Source organism: Geotrypetes seraphini, chromosome 12 (assembly GCF_902459505.1).
Source record: "Geotrypetes seraphini chromosome 12, aGeoSer1.1, whole genome shotgun sequence".
NCBI classification, from domain to species: domain Eukaryota; kingdom Metazoa; phylum Chordata; class Amphibia; order Gymnophiona; family Dermophiidae; genus Geotrypetes; species Geotrypetes seraphini.
The window spans coordinates 59291935-59315944 of record NC_047095.1 but is presented as its reverse complement, the minus strand read 5'-3'; the positions used below and the strand labels follow the sequence as shown (position 1 = coordinate 59315944).

Sequence of the window (24010 nt, the reverse complement as noted above, 5' to 3'; positions counted from 1 at the left end):
TCGTTTTCCCCCTTCAGAGTTTCAGTGGAAGCCATGCCTCCAGCTATCAATGCTTGCTGCATTTTCATGTGTTCATATTTTCATTATTTTATCGATTGTAGTTTTAATCCCAGGGTACCAAAAGAACTCAGACATGAAATTGCTGGCCTGCTGTTAGTGATCTGTAACCTGTCGCTAAAATTGTCTCTAGTACCTGAAGATTGGAAGGTGGCCAACGTTACACCAATTTTTAAAAAGGGCTCCAGGGGAGATCTGGGAAATTACAGACTCACTTCGGTGCCGGGCAAAATGGTAGAAATGATTATATAAAATAAAAATTGTGGAACATGTAGACAAACATGATTTAATGAGACAGAGTCAGCATGAGTTCAACCGAGGGAGATCTTGCATCACAAATTTGCTTGACTTCTGTGAAGGTGTGAATGAACATGTGGATAAAGGTGAACCAGTTGATATAGTGTATCTAGATTTTCAGAAAACCTTTGATAAAGTTCCTCATCACAGACTCCTGAGAAAATTAAAGAGTCATGGGATAGGTGGCAAAGTTCAGTTGTGGATTAGGAATTGGTTATTGGATAGAAAACAGAGGGTAGGGTTAAATGGTCATTTTTCTCAATGGAGGAGAGTAAACAGTGGAGTGCCACAGGGGTCTGTACTGGGACCGGTGCTATTTAACTTATTTATAAATGATCTGGAATTTGGAATGACGAGTGAGGTGATTAAATTTGCAGATAACACTAAACTGTTCAAAGTTGTTAAAATGCATGTAGATTGTGAAAAATTGCAGGCAGACCTTAGGAAATTGGAAAACTGGGCATCCAAATGGCAAATGAAATTTAATGTAGACAAATGCAAAATGATGCACGTTGGAAAGAATAACCTAAATCTCAGTTACCGGATGCTAGGGTCCACCTTGGGGAAATAGCACCCAAGAAAAGGTTCTGGGTATCATCGTAGACAATACAATGAAACCTTCTGCCCAATGTGTGGCGGCAGCCAAAAAAGTAAACAGGATGCTAAGAATTATTAAAAAGGGATGGTTAACAAGACTAATAATGTTATTATGCCTCTGTATCGCTCACCTGGAGTATTGTGTTCAATTCTGGTCTCCTTATCTCAAGAAAGACATAGTGACGCTAGAAAAGGTTCAAAGAAGAGCGACCAAGATGGTAAAGGGGATGGAACTCCTCTCGTATGAGGAAAGACTAAAACGGTTAGGGCTCTTTAGCTTGGAAAAGAGATGGTTGAGGGGAGATAGAATTGAAGTCTACAAAATCCTGAATGGAGTAGAACGGGTACAAGTGGATCGATTTTTCACTGCGTCAAAAATTACAAAGACTAAGGGACACTCGATGAAGTTACAGGGAAATACTTTTAAAACCAATAGGAGGAAATCTTTTTTCAATCAGAGAATAGTTAAGCTCTGAAACACGTTGCCAGAGGATGTGGTAAGAGTGGATAGAGTAGCTAGTTTTAAGAAAGGTTTGAACAAGTTCCCAGAGGAAAAGTCCATAGTTTATTATTAAGACATGGGGGAAGCCTCTGCTTGCCCTGGATTGGTAGCATGGAATGTTGCTACTCTTTGGGATTCTAGAATCTTGTTACTCTCTGGGGTTCCGGAATCTTGCTATTCTTTGAGATGCTGGAATGTTGCTACTCTTTGGGTTTTGGCCAGGTACTAGTGACCTAGATTGACCACCGTGAGAACGGGCTACTGGGCTTGATGGACCATTGGTCTGACCCAGTAAGGCTATTCTTAGGTTCTTAAGATTCTCAACCCAGTACTTGGGACACACCCTGCTAGTCATGTTTTCAGGATATCTGTAATCCATATGCAGAGACGTAGCGAGGGTGAGAGCCACCCCTTGCTCCTTCCCCAATCCCGCCTGCCCCCCTTCCCATCCCTTTCCCTCCCCCATACCTCTAGTTGAAATTGCTGCTCGTGGCGGTCAACAACGTGCTCCTCGCGATCCCATTGGTTCTCCCTCTGACATCACTTCCTATATGCGGCACCCAGAAGTGACATCAGTAGGAGAACCAACAGGGTCGCGAAGAGCACGATGTTGACCACCGCGAGCAGCAACTTCAACTAGAGGTATGGGGGAGGGGGGCTGCCAGTCTCGAGGGGAGCAATGGGAAGAGGCAGGGGCGGAGGGGAGGAGGAGTGCCAGCGTCTGGGGCGGACTGTCCCCTCCCGCCCCCTCCCCCCCCCCGCCCTTACTACATACGCATGAGTTACATTTGCATCTAAACCACTGAATACCCTCAGTTAATTAAATGCTGAATATTATGCCAGGGATGCCAAGGCAACGCCGGTAGATCGCAGAGCCAGTGTTCTCCCTGGCATCTTTATCATTCCCCCATGGTCACTGTCTCACCTTTAAAGTAATTACGGCAGCCTGCAGAGCGAACCTAGTAGGCTGCCATCGGCCTCCGTAGCACGTTCCTTCTGCCGCGGTCCCGCCCCTGACATCAGAGGAGGTGTGGGACTACAGCAAAGGGAACGTACTACAGAGGCTGACGGCAGCCTGATACGTGCACTCTGCAAGCTGCCGTTAATTAACTTTAAACTGTGATAGTTAGGCCCAGAGGGAAGAACGGAGGCGAGAACTGAGTTGCAATCCTGCTCGATAATCCAGTCTGAGGTCCTGACAGTCACTGTGTGCGGGAAGCAGCGGAGGTAAGGCACTGCACGTTGGAGAAAGACTGTGCCCGTCGCGAGGGCCCCGGCAGGACGGGGGTTGCCTTAGAGACGCTGGATTGGGGGGGAGGAGACAAAAGGACCTTGAGGAGGGGCGGGAAAGCAGCCTTGAATCAAAAGGGAGGAGGAAGACAGGGCAGATCCTGGACTACTAGAGGGGTTAGAGAGGGAAAACACCCTGAACTGAGGACAGAGAGATGCCAGGCCCTGGGGAGGTGGAAGACAAAGAGAGTGAGAGAGGCAAAGACCTGGACCAAAGGTGGGAGGACTCAAAATGTTAACAGAAAAGGGAGAAACAGAAAAAAAGAGGAGGCAGAAGAGAGGGGGGCAGATGTTGGACTATGGGATGTGCAGACAGAAGGGGGGGAGACACCCTGAGGAAGAACAGAGAACACTGGTTGGACAAATCTCATACTACAGAAGACATTGGATGGCGGATTATTGATCAAATAATAGAAGGGAGGGAGGGAGGTCATTATGAAAGGAGATTGAATTTTAGTGAGCAGTGCTGGATATTTACCCTCGACATGGGAACTCCCTTGGGATTGAATTTAGAACTAGAATGGATGACACTCAGGTAACTTCTTCCTGTTGTCACTGATGTCATCTACGACGTGTCTGATGACTCATGCTATTTAAATGACCCCAAAAAACGCCATGGCCATCTTTGAATTAAAGACTTTCAGTCGGGATGCAGCAGAGGAAACGTGAAGGGGTAACTTCTCGTAATCTTTTATAGTTTTTTTCTAAATCTGCTTATGTAAACTTTTTACTAGGAGAAGATCTTTATCATCTTGTTTTTATTATAGGGGACTCGTTCTGGAAAAAGCCTTCGGGCGAAACATATCGAGCTGACAGGTCCTCACCCGACATTAGGAAAAAACGCTCTTATGCTTAGATAGAGCAAGTTCAAAAGTTTTTCTTTTTTAGTCAAGTTTAAGATATATTTAAAACACAGAGCACTGGAATAGTAAAAATTAAAAATAAGTCTATTTGTTGTTATTTTGTGTGTTATATTATGTTTAATATTTTCCTTATTAGATCATTATATTTCTTTTCAAGTGATGTATTTTCAACTTGTAAAAAGAATATAAATAAATAAAAATAAAAACAAGTCTGATGAAGACAAATATGCCATAAGGAGTAACTAAGCCTAAAACTATTTGGCTGCTGGTTGGCACTCTGAAGACTTTTAAAAATAATTTTAAAATATTGAGGGCTCTTTTTACAAAAGTGCGTTAGGGACTTAACGCGTGGAATAGTGCGTGCTAAATTGCCCCGCGCGCTAGACCTTAACGCCAGCATTGAGTCGGCGTTGGTTCTAGAAGCGTAGCGCGGGTTTAGAGAGCGCTAAAATCCTTAGTGCCCTGGAGTCATCTGGTAAAATGTGGAGAATGGAGAGTTTGAGGGGGTGAGAAGCTCTAAAAGATAAAAGTGACCGAGGGGCAGTAAAAGGTTTGGAGCAAGTGCCAGGGGAGTGTGAAAGGTTCAGAGGGAGGAGGGGGGGAGGAGGGGGCAGGAAGTAAAGGACCAGGTGTACAACAGTGGATATGCCCTCCTTGCTTTCCTCTCCTGCTCCCTCTTGTTCCATGAAAGCTGCAATTTGTCCATCTTTCATTCCCTCTTCCCTTTGCCCCCTGATTCTCTCCCTCTCCTTCCTCCTCTTCCCAAAGATCCCTCCTTCTTCCTTCACTAAACCTTAGGCTTCTATACCGCATCTTCTCTATAAAGATAGAGCTTGGCACGGTTTACAGAAAATTAAAAAGAATACGATAGGGATAATATAGAGGGAAGCGAAGATCACATTTTTGGAGAAGAAAAAAAAAAAAAAAGCCAAGTTTTCAGATGTTTCCGGAATAATTGGAGAGAGCCCAGATCACGCAACTGGACAGGAAAATTGTTCCAGAGCTCAGTAGTTTTGAAAAGAAGAGACTTCCCTAATTTTCCAGTACTGTATAGATGACGCCTTTCAGCGTAGGAAAAGATAATTTAAGTTTCTGAGTAGATCTGGTAATCTCAGATCTTGTAGAATTCCAAAATAGAGGAAGAAAAGATGCCATGCAAGATCTTAAATGTAAAGCAGGCACATTTGAAGTAGACTCTAGAAATAATTGGGAGCCATTTCCCATATCTCCTCTCCTAAATCATTGTCTTCCTAGTACTGATCATGAAGATCTCCCAAAATGTCAGCAAACTATTTTTATAAAGTAAAATACAAAATCACCTAATATGCAGATCCAAATGTGTACAGATGAACCAAATAACTGGTACCCACTTTTAGAGAATCTGCCACAGGAAACCAGGGACTGCAGCTGAGATAGTAACTCTCCAATTTCGACCATGGGAAAGTGAATTCTAAAAAGTTGGGTCTATGCCTACAAAAGCCTCTGATCTGGTTTAGCGAGTATGCCATTCTTAACTAGAGGAACACATCGCAAAAAAAAAAAAAAAAAAAGTTGCTAGCATTCCTCAGTGGCCAATTTTGCACATAAGTGACAGACCGGTCCTACCCTATGCAGCAACATAAACAATGGGCAAAGAATTGTGCATCTAAGTAAAAAAAACAAAAACCACACAGAGAGCCAGTGTAAATGTGACATCACAGTGGACAAAGCGCTCCCAAAAGCGCAACCAGAAGTCAGCCCGGAAACAGCCTTTAGAGCAGTGGTTCTCAACCCTGTCCTAGGGGACCCCCTATCCCTAATGAATATGCAGATTTGCATATAAGTGACAGATATGCAAATCTCTCTCATGCATATTCATTAGGGATATCTTGAAAACCCGACTGGCTGGACCAGGCAGAGAGGAAGGCCCAACACCGGCAGAGCAGTGAAGTTCCTGAACAATGACGCCAACCCTAGGATCGTCAGTGAGAACATGAAGACTGCCAATCAAGTGGAGCAAGCTTCATCCAAGGCAAGGCAAATCATAGGTTGCATACGCAGGGGTTTAGTCAGCCGTAAGCCTGAAGTCATTATGCCATTGTATAGATCCATGGTGAGGCCCCACCTGGAATACTGTGTGCAATTCTGGAAGCCGCATTACCATAAGGATGTGCTGAGACTGGAGTCGGTCCAGAGAATGGCCACCCGGATGGTCTCGGGACTCAAGGATCTCCCGTACGAGGAACGGCTGGATAAGTTGCAGCTGTACTCACTCGAGGAACGCAGAGAGAGGGGTGACATGATCGAGACATTCAAGTATCTCACGGGCCGCATCGAGGTGGAAGAAGATATCTTCTTTTTCAAGGGTCCCACGGCAACAAGGGGGCATCCGTGGAAAATCAGGGGCGGGAAACTGCACGGGAACACCAGGAAATTATTTTTCACTGAAAGGGTGGTTGATCGCTGGAATAGTCTTCCGCTTCAGGTTATTGAGGCCAGCAGCGTGGCTGATTTTAAGGCCAAATGGGACAGACACGTGGGATCTATTCACAGAGAAAGGTAGGGGAGGGTCATTGGGGTGGGCAGACTAGATGGGCCGTGGCCCTTATCTGCCGTCTATTTCTATGTTTCTAACCCCTTATGGTCTGCACCCGGGGCAGACACCCCCACTTGGTACGCCACTGTTAAAAGGTCTCAAAATAGGAAACCAAGCGGAGGAATGCAATAACCGAAAAATGCCCAGCTCTATCAATTTCTAAACTTATTTAAAGGTTGCAACATCCTATCAGATGAAAGATTTCAAAACGTTTGAATTTTAGGACCAGTCAACAATGGCTGCTCCCCTAAATCACTTTGGGAGAATTCTGCACACCGGATTTCAGCATCGGTCCTTTTGTAAGTCCATTCATTTCCACTTTGAGTTATCACCAAGGTGCATGTTTAACTCATTCCTTTTAATATTAGCTTATTGACTCTGGTTTATTCCCCACTAAAATTCAACGCAAAGCAATGACTTATCTTGAACTTATCTTGCTTGCCTTGCTGTAATTGCTGTTGTTAAGAAGGAAAACATAAAATATGTTTTCTGCACCTTGTTAATTAAAGCACAATATATAAATATGTTCTCCATAACAACGGCAATTACAGCAAGGCAACCAAGATAAGTTCATGTCTGTGAAAGTCATTGCTTTGAGTTGAATTTTAGTGGGGATTAAAAGACTTTAATGTAATTTGATGAAAGTGATGTTGTAACCTTTTCTGAATCTGAGAGCGAGACCAGAAGGCTTTGAGCATGCGCAAATGCTCAAAGCCAGTCCAGCCCGGCCAAGCCCAGAAGAGGGAGGATCTCTGACGCACCGCCCAGCCCAGGCCGCGCCAGAAGAGGGAGGATCTTTCGGGCACCGGCACTGGTGCCCAGTCGGGGTAAGGGATGTCATTGCCATGCTCGGGGGGGGGGGGATGTAGGATCACGGGGGGGTGCAGACGCGAGCGGGGGGGGGATGCCGGATTGCTGGGGGGGATGCCGAATCGCGGGGGGGGGGCGCTCGTACAGCGAGGCAAGCTCGGTTTACGAGGCACCAAGTTTGCAAATGTTTTGCTCGTCTTGCAAAACATTTGCAAACCGGTGCACTCGGAAACCGAGGTACCACTATAATTGGTTTGGCGCAGTGATTAAAGCTACAGCCTCTGCACCCTGGGGTTGTGGGTTCAAACCCACACTGCCCCTTGTCACCCTGGTACATTAGATAGATTGTGAGCCCACCGAGACAGACAGGGAAAAAATTCATGTAAATCGTTCTGAGCTCCCCCTGGATTGGTGGGATGGAATGCTGCTACTATTTGGGTTTTTGCCAGGTACTTGTGACTAGGATTGACCTCAGTGATGATGGGATACTGGGCTAGACGAATCATTGGTCTGACCCAATAAGGCTATTGTTCTTAAATTAATAAATGGGAATTTTTGTATTGGTTATTTTCAGGAAGCCACTTTCAAATGCCTAAAGGCCAGAGCATTATTGTAAGCTGTATTGGTTAAAAAGTGGGTTTAGAATTAAGTACAAATTATTGCTCTTGGTTTACTCAAGTGTGCAAGGGTTTGACAGATTGCCTATCACCGTGCAAAAGCTTCGTTTGGCAACACGGCGGAACTTGACTATACCGTCTAGAAAGGAGTTAAGTCTGCGGACAGTGAGAGAAAAGGTTTTTTCCCATGTAGTGGTCCAGATGAGTGGAATAAGCTTCCTTCGTTCATTAAGCAGCAAGAAAATTTGCAGGCTTTCTTTTTTTTTTTTTTAATTCTTTATTCATTTTAAAACTTTCATCAAGTGTACAAAAATTTATAATAAATAAACATAAATCTAAGCCCTTGTGCATCTTATCATTATATCTTATAATTATAAATATAACCCTCCCCCTCCCACCCTCGAATCCCTCTATTATTTTATTTTCATATAATGGAAACCCACCCCCCACCCAACCCTAAATCTTACATAATTAATAGAAAAATATTAGAAAAATGGCCTCAATCATGACAAAAGGATGTTAATGGCTCCCAAATTTTAATAAAATTTTTATAATTTCCATTCTATACCGCTATTGATCTTTCCATTCTATATATGTGACATACTGAATTCCACCAAAACTTTCAAGAAATTGTTAAAACGTCATTTGTATGACTTCAACTACTACATGTTATGCACAGTGAATTGATCCTCTTGGGATGGCAGGATGGTCCGACGATGTTAATGTTGATAGGTCAGTCTGATTATGTAATTTGGTGTGGTCAATTTTTATTTTTTGGTAAAATAATTGAAATGTTATTTATGTCTATTTCTTAATATGTTGCTGTGAGTCCGTTAACATCTTATATTTCTTCACTATAGTAGGTTTCGATTAGTCAGTCAGTTTTTGTTTATTTTGGTGCACATCCAGGGAAGGGTGGTATTTCTGTCATAATTTGATCTTTAATTACTTACACTTGGGATGGGTGGGAAGATCGAAGGATATGTCTATTTGAATAGGGTAAGGTTATTGGGGAAATCTATGCTTCTGTGTTTTATTAAATTATCATTAGGTGGGTGGATGGATGGGAGAAAATGGTTGGTTATGTATATTTGAAAGTTAAATGTGCTAATATTGACTTATTATATATGATATATGAGATATATATATTATGTATTGCACTATTTCAAGTATGGAAAATCAATAAAATTACAAAAAAAAAAAGGAATGTGTTGATGTACTTCACCTTGTATAGGGCGGATTATAAATAAACCAAACCAGTCTTCCAAGACATGATTCCTGATCTGAGCTGAGAAGGACAGAGAAACTCTTTTCATCCTGCTCAGCATCAATTTAACACAGCTACACAATGACTCGGGTTTTCAGGATTTCCCCAATGAATATGCACAAAATCTATTTGCATGCATTTGGATTCCGGCCCTCGAGGACCGGAGTAGCCCATGTCTGCTCTAGTCTCTTACCCCAGCAGTCCACCTGTTTGAGGCCAGCCGAACCCATCTACCCTACCACAGAGTGGAGTGCTCTATTACAGTGAGGTTTTAGCATTGGGTTTTCTCCACTGAATACTCTGACATCACTTCCCGGGCCCACGCTTTGGAAGTGATGCCAGAGGAAGGGTTCATAGTCACGCGCGAGACACCAGCGCGCCGACAATGGAGGGCAGACAATTCAGCGCAAGACACCAGCGCGCCGCTGAAAAACTTAGTTTTAAAAAGCTCCGAAGCGGGGTGTGAGTGGGGAACCCCCCCAACTTTACTGCATAGTGTTTGCGCTGCTGTTGGGGGGGGGTTTGGAACCCTCCATTATAGAGAAAACTGAACTTTTTCCGATTTTTTTCGGGAAAAGTTCAGTTTTCTCTATAATGTGGGGGGTTGCACCCCCCGCACCCCCTCCAACGGCAGCGCGAACAGTATGCAATAAAGTGGGGGGGTTCCCCCCCACAGCCCGTCAGAGCTCTTTAAAACTAAGTTTTACCATGGCGCGCTTGTGTCTTGTGCCAAATTGCCGGCACTCGATCGTCAGCGCACTGGTGTCTGGCATCCGATTGTCCCATCACCCAGAGGAAGAGCTGACACTGGTGCGACATCAGCTTGGGCGTTGCTGCTCGCGCCAGGAACGTTACAGATGTATGGGGGAAGGGAAGCGGCATGTGCGCGGCAAGAGGGGGCAGGGAAGGAATGTGTGGGGGAAGGCAGAGAAGAGGGCAGGGAGGGGCACCTTTCACCCTCGCTGCACCATTTCAAGAATGTGATTCCCACTGAATACTAGTTTGGATAAAACCCCTCCAGCAAAGGCCAATTCCTGCCCCAGCAAGTTGAGTAAAGCCTTAGAGTAGGGGTGTCCAATGTCGGTCCTCGAGGGCCGCAGTCCAGTCGGGTTTTCAGGATTTCCCCAATGAATATGCATTGAAAGCAGTGCATGCACATAGATCTCATGCATATTCGTTGGGGAAATCCTGAAAACCCGACTGGACTGCGGCCCTCGAGGACCGACATTGGACACCCCTGCCTTAGAGAGACTTTGTAAATATATGGGGGCCCCTTATAGAAAGCTGCAGCGTTGACACCGCTGCAGAAAACGAACCGAAGCCCATAGGAATTGAAAGGGCTTTGGTGCGTTTATCACGGGCTTTGTAAATGGGGCCCTAAGTGTATTATGGTCTCCAAAATATATACAACAAACTTTTAGGGCTCCTTTTACGAAGCTGCGTTAGCAGTTTTAGTGCACGCAGCTTTTTAGCGCATGCTAAACCCGCTCTACGTGGCTAGAACTAACGCTAGCGTTAGCGTCTAGCGCGGCCGGCAGTTTAGCGCGCGCTAATTCGGTGCGTGCGATAAAACCCGCCAGCGCGGCTTTGTAAAAGGACCCCCAAGTTCAGCATTCGGCGCTGGGCAGATACTTCAGTTCTGCTTGTAAGAATCCCTATAGCACAGAAGTTTCATTCCCAGCAGGGCAGTTAGGGATCAGATCCTGTTGGAGGAACAGGGTTTCACGATACCTCAGCGGCGTTTCATTTACCTGACTGTGCTGGCGGTTCGGAGAACAATTCTGCATCACTGGACTCAGGAGGGCTCTAATTCCTTTGACATACTGGATCAATCAGATAAGAACATAAGAACATAAGACTTGCCTCTGTCGGGTCAGACCGGAGGTCCATCGTGCCCGGCAGTCCGCTCACGCGGCGGCCCCTCAGGTCCAGGACCTGATAGTGCTCCTACCCTAAAACTCACATATGCTTTTCGCTTTTGTCCTGTAGTGTAACCTTCTATCTATACCCTGTAATCCCCTTCTCTTTCAGGAAGTCATCCAGTCCCTTTTTGAAACCCAGTATTGTGCTCTGTCCTATTACCTCCTTTGGAAGCGTGTTCCAGGTGTCCACCACCCTCTGAGTGAAGAAAAACTTCCTTGCATTCGTTTTGAATCTGTCCCCTCTCAGTTTTTCTGAGTGACCTCTTGTTTTTGTTGTCCCCGCTAGTCTGAAGAATCTGTCCCTATCCACCCTCTCTATGCCTTTCATGATTTTATATGTCTGTATCATGTCTCCTCTCAGTCTCCGCTTTTCCAGGGTAAAGAGCCCCAGTTTGTCCAACCTTTCGGCATATGAAAGGTTCTCCATTCCCTTTATCATCCTAGTTGCTCTCCTCTGGACCCTCTCAAGTATCGCCATGTCTTTCCTAAGGTACGGCGACCAGTATTGGACACAGTATTCCAGATGCGGTCGCACCATTGCTCGATACAATGGCAGGATGACCTCCTTCGTTCTGGTAGTGATACCTTTTTTGATAATGCCCAGCATTCTGTTCGCTTTTTTTGAGGCCGCTGCACATTGCGCCGCTGGCTTCATTGTTGTATCCACCAATACCCCCAGGTCTTTTTCTAGGGTGCCTTTCCCCATCTCCCTTCCTCCCATCGTATAGCTCCCATCGTATAGATGATCAAATTGGCCCGCTTTGAACTGTGTTATCATGCTCACTCAACTAACCCTGAGGTGCTGGCATACCTGGCATTATGGAGGGTGTTTTTGCAGTTGCCTCTGGTCTCTCGGAATGGGGTTGGGGGAGGGGATAGGGGTGTGTGTGACTGTGGTGTGATCTTGGTCTGAGTGTGTTTGTCTGTATGAGTGGTGCTGTCTGGTGGGCGTGCTTTCTCCCTCCTATTGGTGTTTGGGGGGGGGGCTGTCCTGTTCTCTGGGGAATCGAAAATGATGGAGCCGACATGAGAAATTGGCAGCCTTTGTTTCTTGGCCAGTTCTGCAGTGTCATGTTGCATATTCTTTTCTTGGTGCTGCTTGTTATTCTCTTCTCCTGATTACCATTGTTAGCTTATTTTACTTCTGTGTTCTGCTTGTTTCTCTTGTTGTCTCATAATAAAAATGATTTTCAAAAAAAAAAAACAACCAAAAACAGAAAGAAATTCAAGAGAATTCTGTCCTGGAGATGCTTCAAGTAGGAATGAAATTGCTCAGCAGAAAGCCTCTTTTCATTCTTGCAAGGATGTGTTGAAAGGGGAAAGCACATTTTTTTTCCTTGCGGTGGAATTTCGAATGCTGGCGTTTCATTGGGAAAAAAAAAAAAAAAAACCCAAACAAACCTGTTGCGTGATCAGTGTTAACTGGGCAAGAGGTTCTGGGAGGCTGGGGTGTTGCCCCGATAATATTACATATTACAAGCCTTAACAACAGCGAGGCTGCATCGCCACACGTTTTAAAATATAGAATGATCCTATTTCAACACTTGAAAAATCAATCCCTGATCTTTCAAGAGAGACTCAGAAACGTCGTCGAGAATTTCTTCTTATGAGAACAGGGGTCATTCTGTTAGGGGCAACTTTTTACCTGAGATATCCTTGTAAGTGTATTATATGCCACCCTTCTGTTAAATATGGGTTTTTTTTTAACCTTGTCAGTTAACTGCTTTCTTGGCTACGTCCCGAATAGATGGCGGAACAACAACAAGTGCTCTAGAAGTTTAATAAGGGTTCATAGACAACGGCGCGAAAGACAAAAGCGCGCGCCGACAATTGAGCGCAGCGCCTGCCGCCCCGCCGCTCTAAATTACAGTTTTTAGGGGCTCCGACAGGGGGTTTTGTTGGGGAAACCCCCCCAGTTTACTTAATAGACATTGCGCCAGCGTTAGGGGGGGTTTGAGGGGTTGTAATCCTCCACATTTTACTGTAAACTGAACTTTTTCCCTAAAAACAGGGAAAAAGTGAAGTTTTCAGTAAAATTTGGGGGGTTACAACCCCCCACATCCCCCACCCCCCACAACGCCCCCACAACGCGGCGCGATGTCTATTAAGTAAAGTGGGGGGGTTCCCCCCCACACACCCCCGTCGGAGCGCTAAAAACAGTAATTTAGAGCGGCGCAGCGGCACGCACTGCGCTCAATTGTCTGGGCGCGCCTTTGTCCCGGCGCGCTTTTGACCTGACACCTTTAATAAGTATCTCCTACCTCAGCACTATGCTTAGCATATCTCTTGTATGATTATTATCCTTTTTTTCTCTCTCTCTCTCGCTTATGTGAATTCTTGGATCTCAAGTTGAGGACTTGAGCTGTGCTAGATGAAATTATTAATTTTTTTTATTTTTTATTTCCTTAAATAATCAAGGTATGAAGGTTTTTATACTTTGAGAGAATTGTTCCATCTAACCAACTTTCTGTACAAGTGTTTTACTTGATATGTAAATGTGGAAACTTATAAATAAATAGTAAAAAAAATAAAAATCAATCCCAAAACAACAACCAAAACAGAACATCAGATCTTCACCTTCCCTTCCCTTTCCTCCAGCAGGCCTCCGCTTCCTCACTTCTCCCAGCTGACATCTTCTTACCTCCTCATCTGCTAGGGTCAAGGGAATTTCCTGTGGATCACTAGCCAGTGGAAAGAAAAAAAAAAACTTCCATTTGCTTAGGTTTGGGGTGGAAAACCTGGTAAACCCAGCCCAGGAGGGGCTGGGTAAAAAGGAAAAAAAAATTGCAGGGGAGTTTGACTGAGTCTTTGGTTGTTCCACCCTCCGTCGAGTTCCTTAGTACCGAAGAGGGAATCAGGCCTTCACCCTAACTAACACATGGGGTGACTAATAAGACACCCAGGTTCAAAACCACAGGTATTCAGGTGACCCTTGGGGGAATGAATGCTGGCACTTGCCTAACCCTCAGTAAGCCTTTAAACCTGTGTGGCAAGAGCGTGGTCAAAGGCCAAAGTAACCTGATGTGGCCAAGGACCCAAAGCAACCAGACATGGCCAAAGGGCCAAAATAACCTGACATGACCAGAGTGACTAAAGGTAGCCAAGGAGGACTGGAAGTAGCCAAGGAGGACTGGAAGTGACCAAAGAGACCAGGAGAACCAGGGAGACCCGAGCAGTCCACCTTATATTTGGTGTTAGAAGTGGGACCTCGTGGAAACCACCTTAGTGGCCAATGGAGTTTGTCTTCTCGGAGGGGGGGGGAGTGTATCTGTTTAGGTTTTGATATGTTCTTCTAAATGAAAAGGATTTTGTCTGTTTGTATTGCTCTTTGAATAAATTATAAATTTAAAAAAAACAAAACAGATGTCCAGGAGACAGTTCAGAGCATATGGCGTGGGTAATCAAATGATGTCACACACAAAATGCACAATGTACAATAACCTGCACCTAGCAGTTGACTGACCACCTCGCTTAGCGGCGCCTACAAGTTAAGACACCATTAGGCACCGTTTCTAGAATCCGGCCCACCATGGACAACGTGTGGCAGTAGTCAAAAACAGCAATGTTAAGAATCATTTGCGAAACGTTACAATGCTCTACCAAATCCATATACCAGCGGGGTCTGCATAGGCCCTGCTGTCCGCCTATATACTCACATCCCCACCCTTTTACCTTCATGAACTTCCCCCACCCCTCTTTAACCACAAACGCACTACAGTCTTTTGATGATAAAAATTAGCCGCGGCTCAGCTTATTAATCCAAAACACATTAACACATCATAACCAAAGAGCTCCTCCCGAGCTACCAAAATGCATAGTTCGGTGCCCTCGACTCCGCCACCTCTGCAAGGGTCCGAAGGGTGGCGTGTCCCTCATGCCCCTTTAATCCAAGTCACCTGACCCACCAGGCAAGGCTCCCCGCCGGCCCACGGCTCGTCACCTGATGAGCCCATGACCAGTAGCTCGGGAGATCTGCACCCCCCGAGTGACTATCAGCTGCCAAAACAGCGGCCGGGCAGGTGGGGAAAAAGCCGTCCTGGAGGACCCCGGAAGGAGCCGAGTCCTCCAGGGTCCCAGCTTTAAAACCTCACCCCCGCGCGCTTCCCTGCCTCCCACCAATCAATTTTAAAAAATTGCCTACATCGACAGGCCCATCGCCCAATCCTCGCTTACTTACTCCCCCTCCCCCAGCCTAACTAAACCTAACAAACCCCGGCCGATGGGCGACACGAGGGCCAACCAGCCCCGGGTTATATTCTGCCCATCGACATGGTGGTCTCGGGCTCCCGTGTATGACCACAAATTGAGTACTATGTACCGTTCTGATTACTCCAACTTCCCCCCCCACACACAAAAAAAGATATAGCAGAACTACAAAACATGCAGCGAAGGAAAACAAAAATGACAGAAGGGATGGAACAGCTTCCCTATGAAGAAAGGGCAAATGGTTTGCGGCGGTTCAGCTTGAAGAGAGACTAGTGAAAAGAAATACAATACAAATCTCTAAAATCATTGAGGAGGGAGGACCATTGGAAAGGTTACTTATCCTTTCCAATGGTACTGAGACTAAGGGCTCTTTTTACTAAGGTGCGCTAGCATTTTTAGTGTACGCAGGATTTTAGTGCGCGCTAAACCCACGCTACGCTTCTAGAACCAACGCCAGCTCAATGCTGGCGTTAAGGTCTAGCGCGTGCGCGGCTATTCCGCGCGCTAAAGCCCTAACGCGCCTTTGCAAAAGGAGCCCTAAGGGACATTACACGATACTAACAGCAAGGAGATTTGCATAAATCAGAGAACGCTTTTTTATTTATGCAGTACGCATTAAGATGTGAAATTTGTTGAAAGAGGATGTGTGTTCAACGGAGTTGGCAGAGCTGGCTTTGAAAAGGGCTGAGACTAGTTCCTGGAGGAAAAGTCCACAAATCCCGATTAGTTCCCAGGAAAAGCCAACTGCTTACCCCTGGAAGTGAACAGGAAGGAAATGAGCTGCTCTTTGGGCACTTACGACCTACAGCAGGGGTGTTCAACCTTTTGGCTTCCCTGGGCCGCATCGGCCGAAAAAAAATGTTTCTGGGGCCGCACAAATGCGCAAACGCTGCAGCAAGACAAAGGAGGGAGCCGGCAAGACTGTAAACACATGTTACATGTTTTTCACTTCTTTCTGAGCAATATTTGTAACTTTTCCCTCCTTCCCTCTTAATCATGTTTGTCATAAAACTAAAAGTACAGTGTTTTTTTTTTAAATTGCAGGTTAATATTGTTTTATGTGCTTTTAACGAGATATATGGTTTTTATTTAAACTTGTTTCTTTTATATAAGCTGTTAACAATTTGTTATACGTTTTTTAATTTTTTAATAATTAGACAGTTAGTCTTCCCTTAATTTGTTTTAACTGTACATCGCTTAGAATTTCTTATATAGGCGATTAATCAAATAAACGTGAACTTGAACTTGAACTTGAACACCCGGAGGCAGCAGAGGAAAACACTGCATCGCCCTCGACCGGAACCGCACAAAATACTTCACGGGGCCGCAGGTTGGACACCCCTGACCTACAGTATATGGGCCACTCGTGAAGACAGGATACTGGGTTGATCCCGTATGGCATTCTTATTGAACCTACCAAGTCTTTTAAGCCACTGGTAAAAACAGAAAAAAAAGTTTAAAGTAAGCAAACCAGCTCTTACCCAAATCTGCAGTTTGACTCGCTTATCGTTCCTATAGACAGTCTTCACTTTGAAGTCAATGCCCACGGTGCTAACAAAAGCCGGGGTGAACGTGTCATCGGCATATCGAAAGAGGAAAGACGTCTTCCCCACACTGCTGTTACCAATGACGAGGAGCTTAAACATGTAATCAAAATTTTGGTCCGATGCATCTTTGGGTCCGTATCTGGAATCTGTTACTGAAGCCATCTGAAACAAGAGAAATATGTCATTTAAGAGCACATCAAATCACTCCAAAAGGCAGAAGTTGCAGCCTAATGCTCAGAGCTTAGCTGTGCAGTAGAGAATGACACGGTGACAAAATTCATCACCGTTCCCGTCCCTGCGGGATAACCGTGGGAAACCATCTTCATGCCATTCTTTAAAGAGAGAGGGAAGAATCAGAGTATGAATGAGAGTATAATGCCTCATTCCACCAGTGCCTAAGAGCCAATCACATCAGTGATGTCACAATGGCTTCATTATCCTTGGCTCACATAAGAATCAGAGTATGAATATCCACAACCACTGACCCTCAAGCTTTGCATTGAAGAATGCTGGTGTAGAAGGACCGAGGTTGAAACAGACACTACAGAATGACAGTCTCTGGTATCCAGAACAGATATTGTGATGTCATAATACCTCATTCCACCAGTGCCTAAGAGCCAATCACATCAAGGATGTCACAATGGCTTCATTATCCTTGGCTCACATAAGAATCAGAGTATGAATGGCCACAACCACTGACCCACAAGCTTTGCTTTGAAGAATGCTGGTGTAGAAGGACTGAGGTTGAAATAGACACTAGAAAATGACATGGGATTATTTCCCGCGGTTATCCGCAGGGACGGGAACGGTGATGAATTTTGTCACCGTGTCATTCTCTACTGTGCAATTCCCATCTCTCTGAAGAGCAAAGATGCACATTTGTTAGTGCAGACCAAACAGATGTTAACGTGCATTAGCTGACTAATTAAAATGCATTATGGGGCCCCTTACCTATAGTGTGAAACATTTATCACCCGATATTCAGCCGGCAGTGGGCAGCGCTTTGACTGCCTGCCACTGATGTTAAACCTGGATATTTAATACTGGGCCACAGGGTGGATAAAAATCAACTTTTTTATATTTAAATTGGATTTTTTTTTTTTTTTGTAATAAAATGTTTTTTTGAGGAAAAATCAATCTAAAGATAGTTTTCTATTTAAGATGCATTATAGCCCAAAAGTAATTCATCATGAAATAAGGATTAGTTTCTAATTATGTAGCATTAGACTGTATATTCATGCAATGTTTACATTTTTGAGAAAATGAATTCCATCAATCCATTCATAACATATGGGAAATTTTTCTGTCTAGAAGATATTACCAAAGATGCTTGGTTTTTCATTTCTCAAAGCTGTGAATTTGTGTCTGCAGAGATAACATGTTTCTTCTTTACAGCAAAAATCTTAGAAAATATACAGGGGTAAGAAAAAGACCTTAGCCCCATTGTTCCTTTGCAAATCGATGTACACAGAATCAACTCCTTACCTCTTCCATGCTAAATTTATATATGTGCACAAGGGGCCAAATGTGAGAGGGTTGGGGCAAGCAGAAAAAATGAAAGTGAAACCTTTTGAGCAGAATACTCCACAAGTGCTGGGATCTTTGTGTGTATAGCCTGAGGTTTAACATATTATTCTCTCCTTGGAGGAGAAAATCTATAATGGCAGCAGGCCATAAAAAAGACCCAATTTGGGACTATTTTAATGGGTAAGACAGCATATGTGCAAAATGCAAACACTGCATCCAAAAAAATGCAAGACCTAGTGGCCCAAATGAAAATGAAACAACATCATGAAAAGTGCTTTCATGAAGATAACAAAAGGAACATGTTTAAACAGGCAGGATTTTCAGGTTAGTAAATGTTTTGATTTTAATATATTTTTTAAAGACTGCTTTGAAGAACTGTCATATTTGAGCAAAAAATATATTTACAGTGGTGCCTCGCATAACGAACGCCTCGCACAACGAACGCTGCACACAACGAACTTCATGTCTTGATTCACACAACGAACTTCGTTTCACACAACGAACTTCACACAATGAACTTCGTTTCACACAACGAACTTCGTTTCACACAACGAACTTCGTTTCACACAACGAAGTCGCCCGAGCTGCCGATGTATTGCATCCTTCCGCGCAGGCACTGCAGGCAGTCGTTAGTCACTGCGCTTAACTGCCCTCTCTCACTGTATACAGTCGTCCTTTTAAGATAAACTCAATATTTTTTATATATCATGGCTTCTAAAAAAAGCAGGAAGGTGATTTCTGTTGAAATGAAACGGGAAATAATTAGAAGGAGTGAATGTGGGGTCAAACAGTGTGACCTCGTCAAAGAGTTTGGCCTCAGCAAGACCACCATTTTCACCATTTTGACAAATTTATCTTTTTTTATGTCATCTTAGCATATTTTATGCTGCAGAACGAATTATTTTTTTTAACATGTATTGTTATGGGAAAACGCGTTTCACATAACGAACTTTTCGCATAACAAACTTGCTCCTGGAACGAATTAAGTTCGTTGTGTGAGGCACCACTGTATTGTTATTATTGAATGTTACCATTATTTTGATACAGTTGTTATGAAAAAACTAGTTTTTTAGCCCGTTACATTAACGGGTGCTAGCAGCCCTTCTCCCTTACTTTTATCTCCCCCCCCCCCTGTCCAGCTGCACCCCTTCCTTTCCAATCGATACAACATCACTTATTATCTACTTCCCTCCTCCAGGCCGAGGAACTAACCGGACCCTCTCCTTCCTTCTTTCCCTCCTACCCTGAACTTTCTGATTTCCTGGACTTTTCCCCTTTGCCACCTCCCCGATGTTAATTCAAATTTCCACCCCTCTCTGTTTTTGTTATGGCCCTCCCTCTCGCCTTAACTTCCCCCATTACATTTCTCCCAGCCCTCTAAGAATCCCCTACACCTTCGCCATTCATCTCCTGCTGTCTGGCCGACTTTGGCAGAATTATTTGTAAGTTGAAAGTTGTTGCGGCAGCTCCTCTCACGATCCCCGCTTGCGTTGGACTTCCAACGCAGGTGGGGATTGTGAGAGGAGCTGCCGCCGCGTCTTTGAACTTAAAAATACACTACGGCAAGGCACTAAGGGAGCAGGGAGCAGGCCAGTCTGAACAACACCTTGAGGTCCGCAAGTGTGCTCACACGGAAATAGAATCCTAAGCGCGCATAGAAACATAGAAATAGACGGCAGATAAGGGCCACGGCCCATCTAGTCTGTCCACCCTAATGACCCTCCCCTACCTTTGCCTTGTGAATAGATCCCATGTGTCGATCCCATTTGGCCTTAAAGTCAGGCACGCTGCTGGCCTCAATCACCTGCAGTGGAAGACCATTCCAGCGATCAACCACCCTTTCAGTGAAAAAGAATTTCCTGGTGTCACCTCGTAGTTTCCCGCATGCGCACTACTATCTACCGACTGATCACGGAAAACGGAACACACAAGTAGGAGTGCGCATGCACGCTTAGGGTTTTATTATTGTAGATAAAAAGTTGAAACAAGCAAATATTGCTTTTTTGGGCAGTGAAGAGTGGCGAAGCAAGGGGGCAGGAGGTGGTGTCTTGGTGAGGGTGCAGGCATCCATCCTCTTCTCCGCCCCCTGCTCCTTCACTGCCCACCCCCACCCCCTACTGCAGTATGTGCATGCTGCTTCCCTTCCCCATACATCTGTAATGTTCCTGGCACAAGCAGCAACCCCCAATCTGCTGTTGCGCCAGTGTCGGCTCATCCTCTGACATCATTTCCTGAACCTACGCCTAGGAAGTGATGTCAGAGGAAGAGCCGACGCTGTAATACCAGTCCTGAAATTCCTACTTCAGGTAGTCTATTTAGTAATAGAGTGTGATTTACCATAAAGCTGCCGAGACATCAAATTGTTCACCTGTACTTAACACTAATCTTACCCTAGATACCTAGGGTTACCAGATTTTCCGTCTGGAAAATCCGGACGCCTAGACCCGCCCCCCAGGCCCACCTAGTTCCACCCCGGTCCTGCCCCAGCCCCGACCCCGCTGCCTGCTCTCGTCAAGCAGGACAACCGCGCATGCGCAGATGCTCTACTGCACGAAGGAAAGCTTTTCAAAACCCGGACAAAGTGCCGGGTTTTGAAAAGCTGTCCGGACCCCTGGAAAATCCGGACGTCTGGTAACTCTACTTAGATCAAACAAAACAAAACTGCAGATCTGTACAAGACGTAGGCAAAATTTATTGTGACAAAATAATTATATGCAAACCCTTTTACCAATCAAGGGACCCGACACGGTCCGTGTTTCGGACAAACCTTCGTCAGGGGTCCTAATAGGCACAAATATAATATAAAATTTATTATTAAAATTATGAAAGAGAGGTCACGCTATGAGCCGCTGAGGACGTGCTCCGCATCGGCTCCGGGCCCCGATCCTCTCTCCTGAGCGCCAACTTTTTCAATTTTAATCCTGGCCGGCTCTGTTAGCTCAGCGCAGCGACGGGCACGTATGGACAAATACCTGACCCGATCGCAAGAAGCGGCACGATCCACAGAGGCGCGGGCTAGCATGCAGAAACAAAACTCGGGCACACACAAAATGGCGGCCGCCTCGAGCACGGCGGTATCCGAGTTCACGGACGCGGCGCTGGCGGACATAAAGTCGGCGGTGGCTCAAGTGTTGGGCCCGCAACTGGAGGTGCTCACCAATACCATGGCTCGCCTTGAACAGCTGCTCACGGACACAGCGGCGCGCACGACAGAATTGGAGCAGAGGGTCTCCACAACAGAGGACACTGTGAATTCTCACGAGCTGGATATAGCTGCATTACAGGAAACTGTGCACAGGCAAGCCGAAAAGATTGACGACCTGGAAAATAGGTCGCGTCGCAGCAACCTTCGCTTTATGGGTGTTCCGGAATCAATCCCTGATGCTCGATTACCGGCAGAATTGGAGCATTGGCTTGAAACAGAATTTCCGGATGCCACGAGCTCCAGCTCCCTCTGCTTAGAACGGGCCCATAGAATGGGAGCGAGACCCGCGCATGATGCCAGGCCACGAGTGGTGATAGCAAAATTTCTGAACTATCAACATAAGGCAGCCATTCTACGCCAGTACCGGGCAAAAATGGATTCTCCAACACTCCATGGGTCAACTATCAGAATCAGCCAGGATTACTCGATGGCCCTCACAGACAAGAGAAAAGAATTCTATCCTCTCTGCAAGCGTTTGGTGGCACTCAAGCAGCGATTTCTGTTTGTCTACCCAGCTCTGTTGAAAATACACCATGAGGGTGCTTGGCACCTATTCTCACAAGCGTCTGAGGCAGCTGAATTCATCAACACTCGCCTTAAGTCTTTGGGAGACCCTCCTTGAGTATCCCTGGGTCAATCAATCTTCACTTCTGGCTGGGATGGACATTTCACTGTTTATGGTTCAAAGCTCAAAGAACACTTCAGATTAATGTTCATTGAGGGGATTGGGGCCCCGTTTGGTGTCCTACGGGCCTCTGGCATATTCCGGACGGGATATGTTTAGTAAGGTATCTGGGATTGTTCAGGTAGGGATTGGGGAGAGGGGGGGGGGAATGGGAACAGCCTATGGAGCTACAAATTGTTATAGCAAAGTTTTTCATTTGGGTTTGTTTTGCTAATTTCATGCTGTATTATTGTTTGTTTTTTCTGCGTACTGCCTGGCATTGTGTTATCCACGCTCGGGTAAGGCTGGGAGCCTGGGCGTGGTATTGGAATGTATATTTCTATGTAAATGGTTTTTTGAGGGATCCTGGGTGACAGCGCACTTCGAATAGTCTCCTGGAATGTTTCCGGAATATCATCACCAGTGAAAAGATCAAAAATTTTACAACAATTGAAACATCACCGTGCAGATTTGGCCTGTTTGCAGGAGACTAAATTGACTGCCGCTGAATCAGAAAAATTGAGGAGAGGCTGGGTGGGCTCAGTCTACTACGCCTCCTCTTCGGGTAAACGTGCTGGAGTGTGTTTACTGATCCGTAAGGGTTTGAAGTGCGCTGTCACCTCCTGCCATGCAGATACACAGGGTAGGACTCTACTACTACACATTTCACTACAGGGAACAGAATTTAGACTGTTGATCACGTATGGGCCCAATGTCTATTCGCAATCCTATCTTGCCTCATTAATTTCTCTGGGACTCCAAGATACTTCCATTCCCTTATTGGTAGTGGGGGATTTTAATCAAGTAATGGATGCTACGGTAGACCGTTCGGGTCACTCCACTTCTACCTCGACAGCTAATACTAAGGGGTTACCCTTCCTTTGTAAGTCCCTGGGCCTAGTAGATTCCTGGCGCTTGCTGCATCCATTTGAGCGGGACTATACACACCAATCTAGGGCACATGGGACTTTTTCCCGTTTAGACTATATCTTCATATCTGAATCTCTCTTCTCTCGGGTAACTGAGGCCACCATTGGGCCGTTGGCGATATCTGATCATTGTCCTGTTTGGCTAGATGTGTCCTGGGGATTGCCTCCTTCGGGTAGCCGTCGTTGGCGATTTCCTTCCTACTTAAAGGATGATCCCTCTTTTCTGACATGCTTGGGTTCTTGTTGGGAGGAGTTCCTGATAACTAATGGACAACATCAATCCACTCCAGATCTCTTTTGGGACACGGCCAAAGCCGTGCTCAGAGGAGCTATAATTTCCTTTGTCGCTGCTCGTCGCAAACGTATTTCCCACGGCATTATTAGATTGGAAAATCAATATACTCGCCTGAAAGCATGTTATATTCTTCATCCCACTCGGCTACTGGGTGAGGAGATGCACTCAGCACAAGTAGCGTTAAATGCTTTATTGCATGATCGGGCAAAGCGCTCCCTCTTTTATAGGAAGTATAAGTTCCATCGTTTCGGAAACAGAACAGGTAAATTATTAGCCACATTGACCAAAAATTGGCAGGACGACCGTTATATTCCTCGAATTAAATTGGGCCCCAATACTTACTGTACTAAACCGGCGGACATTGCAGAGACATTTTACCAACATTTCTCTAACTTTTACAAAAGTCCTGGTGCTTATGTAGGCCCTGATGTTTGTGATTTTTTGGAAGATGCGGGCATGCCAAAGTTCACGGACCTGCAGAGATCGGTATTAAATAGACCTATTCAGGGAACGGAGATCCAGACAGCGATTAAAAATTTACGATCTGGTACAGCTCCGGGCCCTGATGGGTTTTCTACTGAATTTTACAAAGCCATGTCACTGCAGGTGTGCGAACCTCTTCTCCGCTATTATGTGGCGGCATTGGAGAAAGGGACTTTTCCATCTCATATTAATACCGCCACCATTACACTACTCCATAAACCGGGCAAATCAAAAGAAGAGGTCGACTCTTTTCGACCCATATCCCTTCTTAATGTTGACATAAAAATTCTAGCTCGCTTACTGGCTAACCGATTGGCTCCCATCCTGCCACATGTAATTTCGCATGCGCAGGCGGGA

General features: G+C 45.3%; 1 protein-coding gene across 1 annotated transcript in view; it reads right to left on the bottom strand.

The window, feature by feature from the left end:
• RAB3B (RAB3B, member RAS oncogene family) overlaps window positions 1–24010 on the bottom strand; it is a 149955-nt gene that overhangs the window by 98520 nt on the left and 27425 nt on the right. Inside the window, exon 2 of the mRNA XM_033915214.1 lies at window positions 16485–16712. Within this exon, the coding sequence (XP_033771105.1) occupies window positions 16485–16712 (228 nt within the window). The remainder of the gene's footprint in view (window positions 1–16484; window positions 16713–24010) is intronic.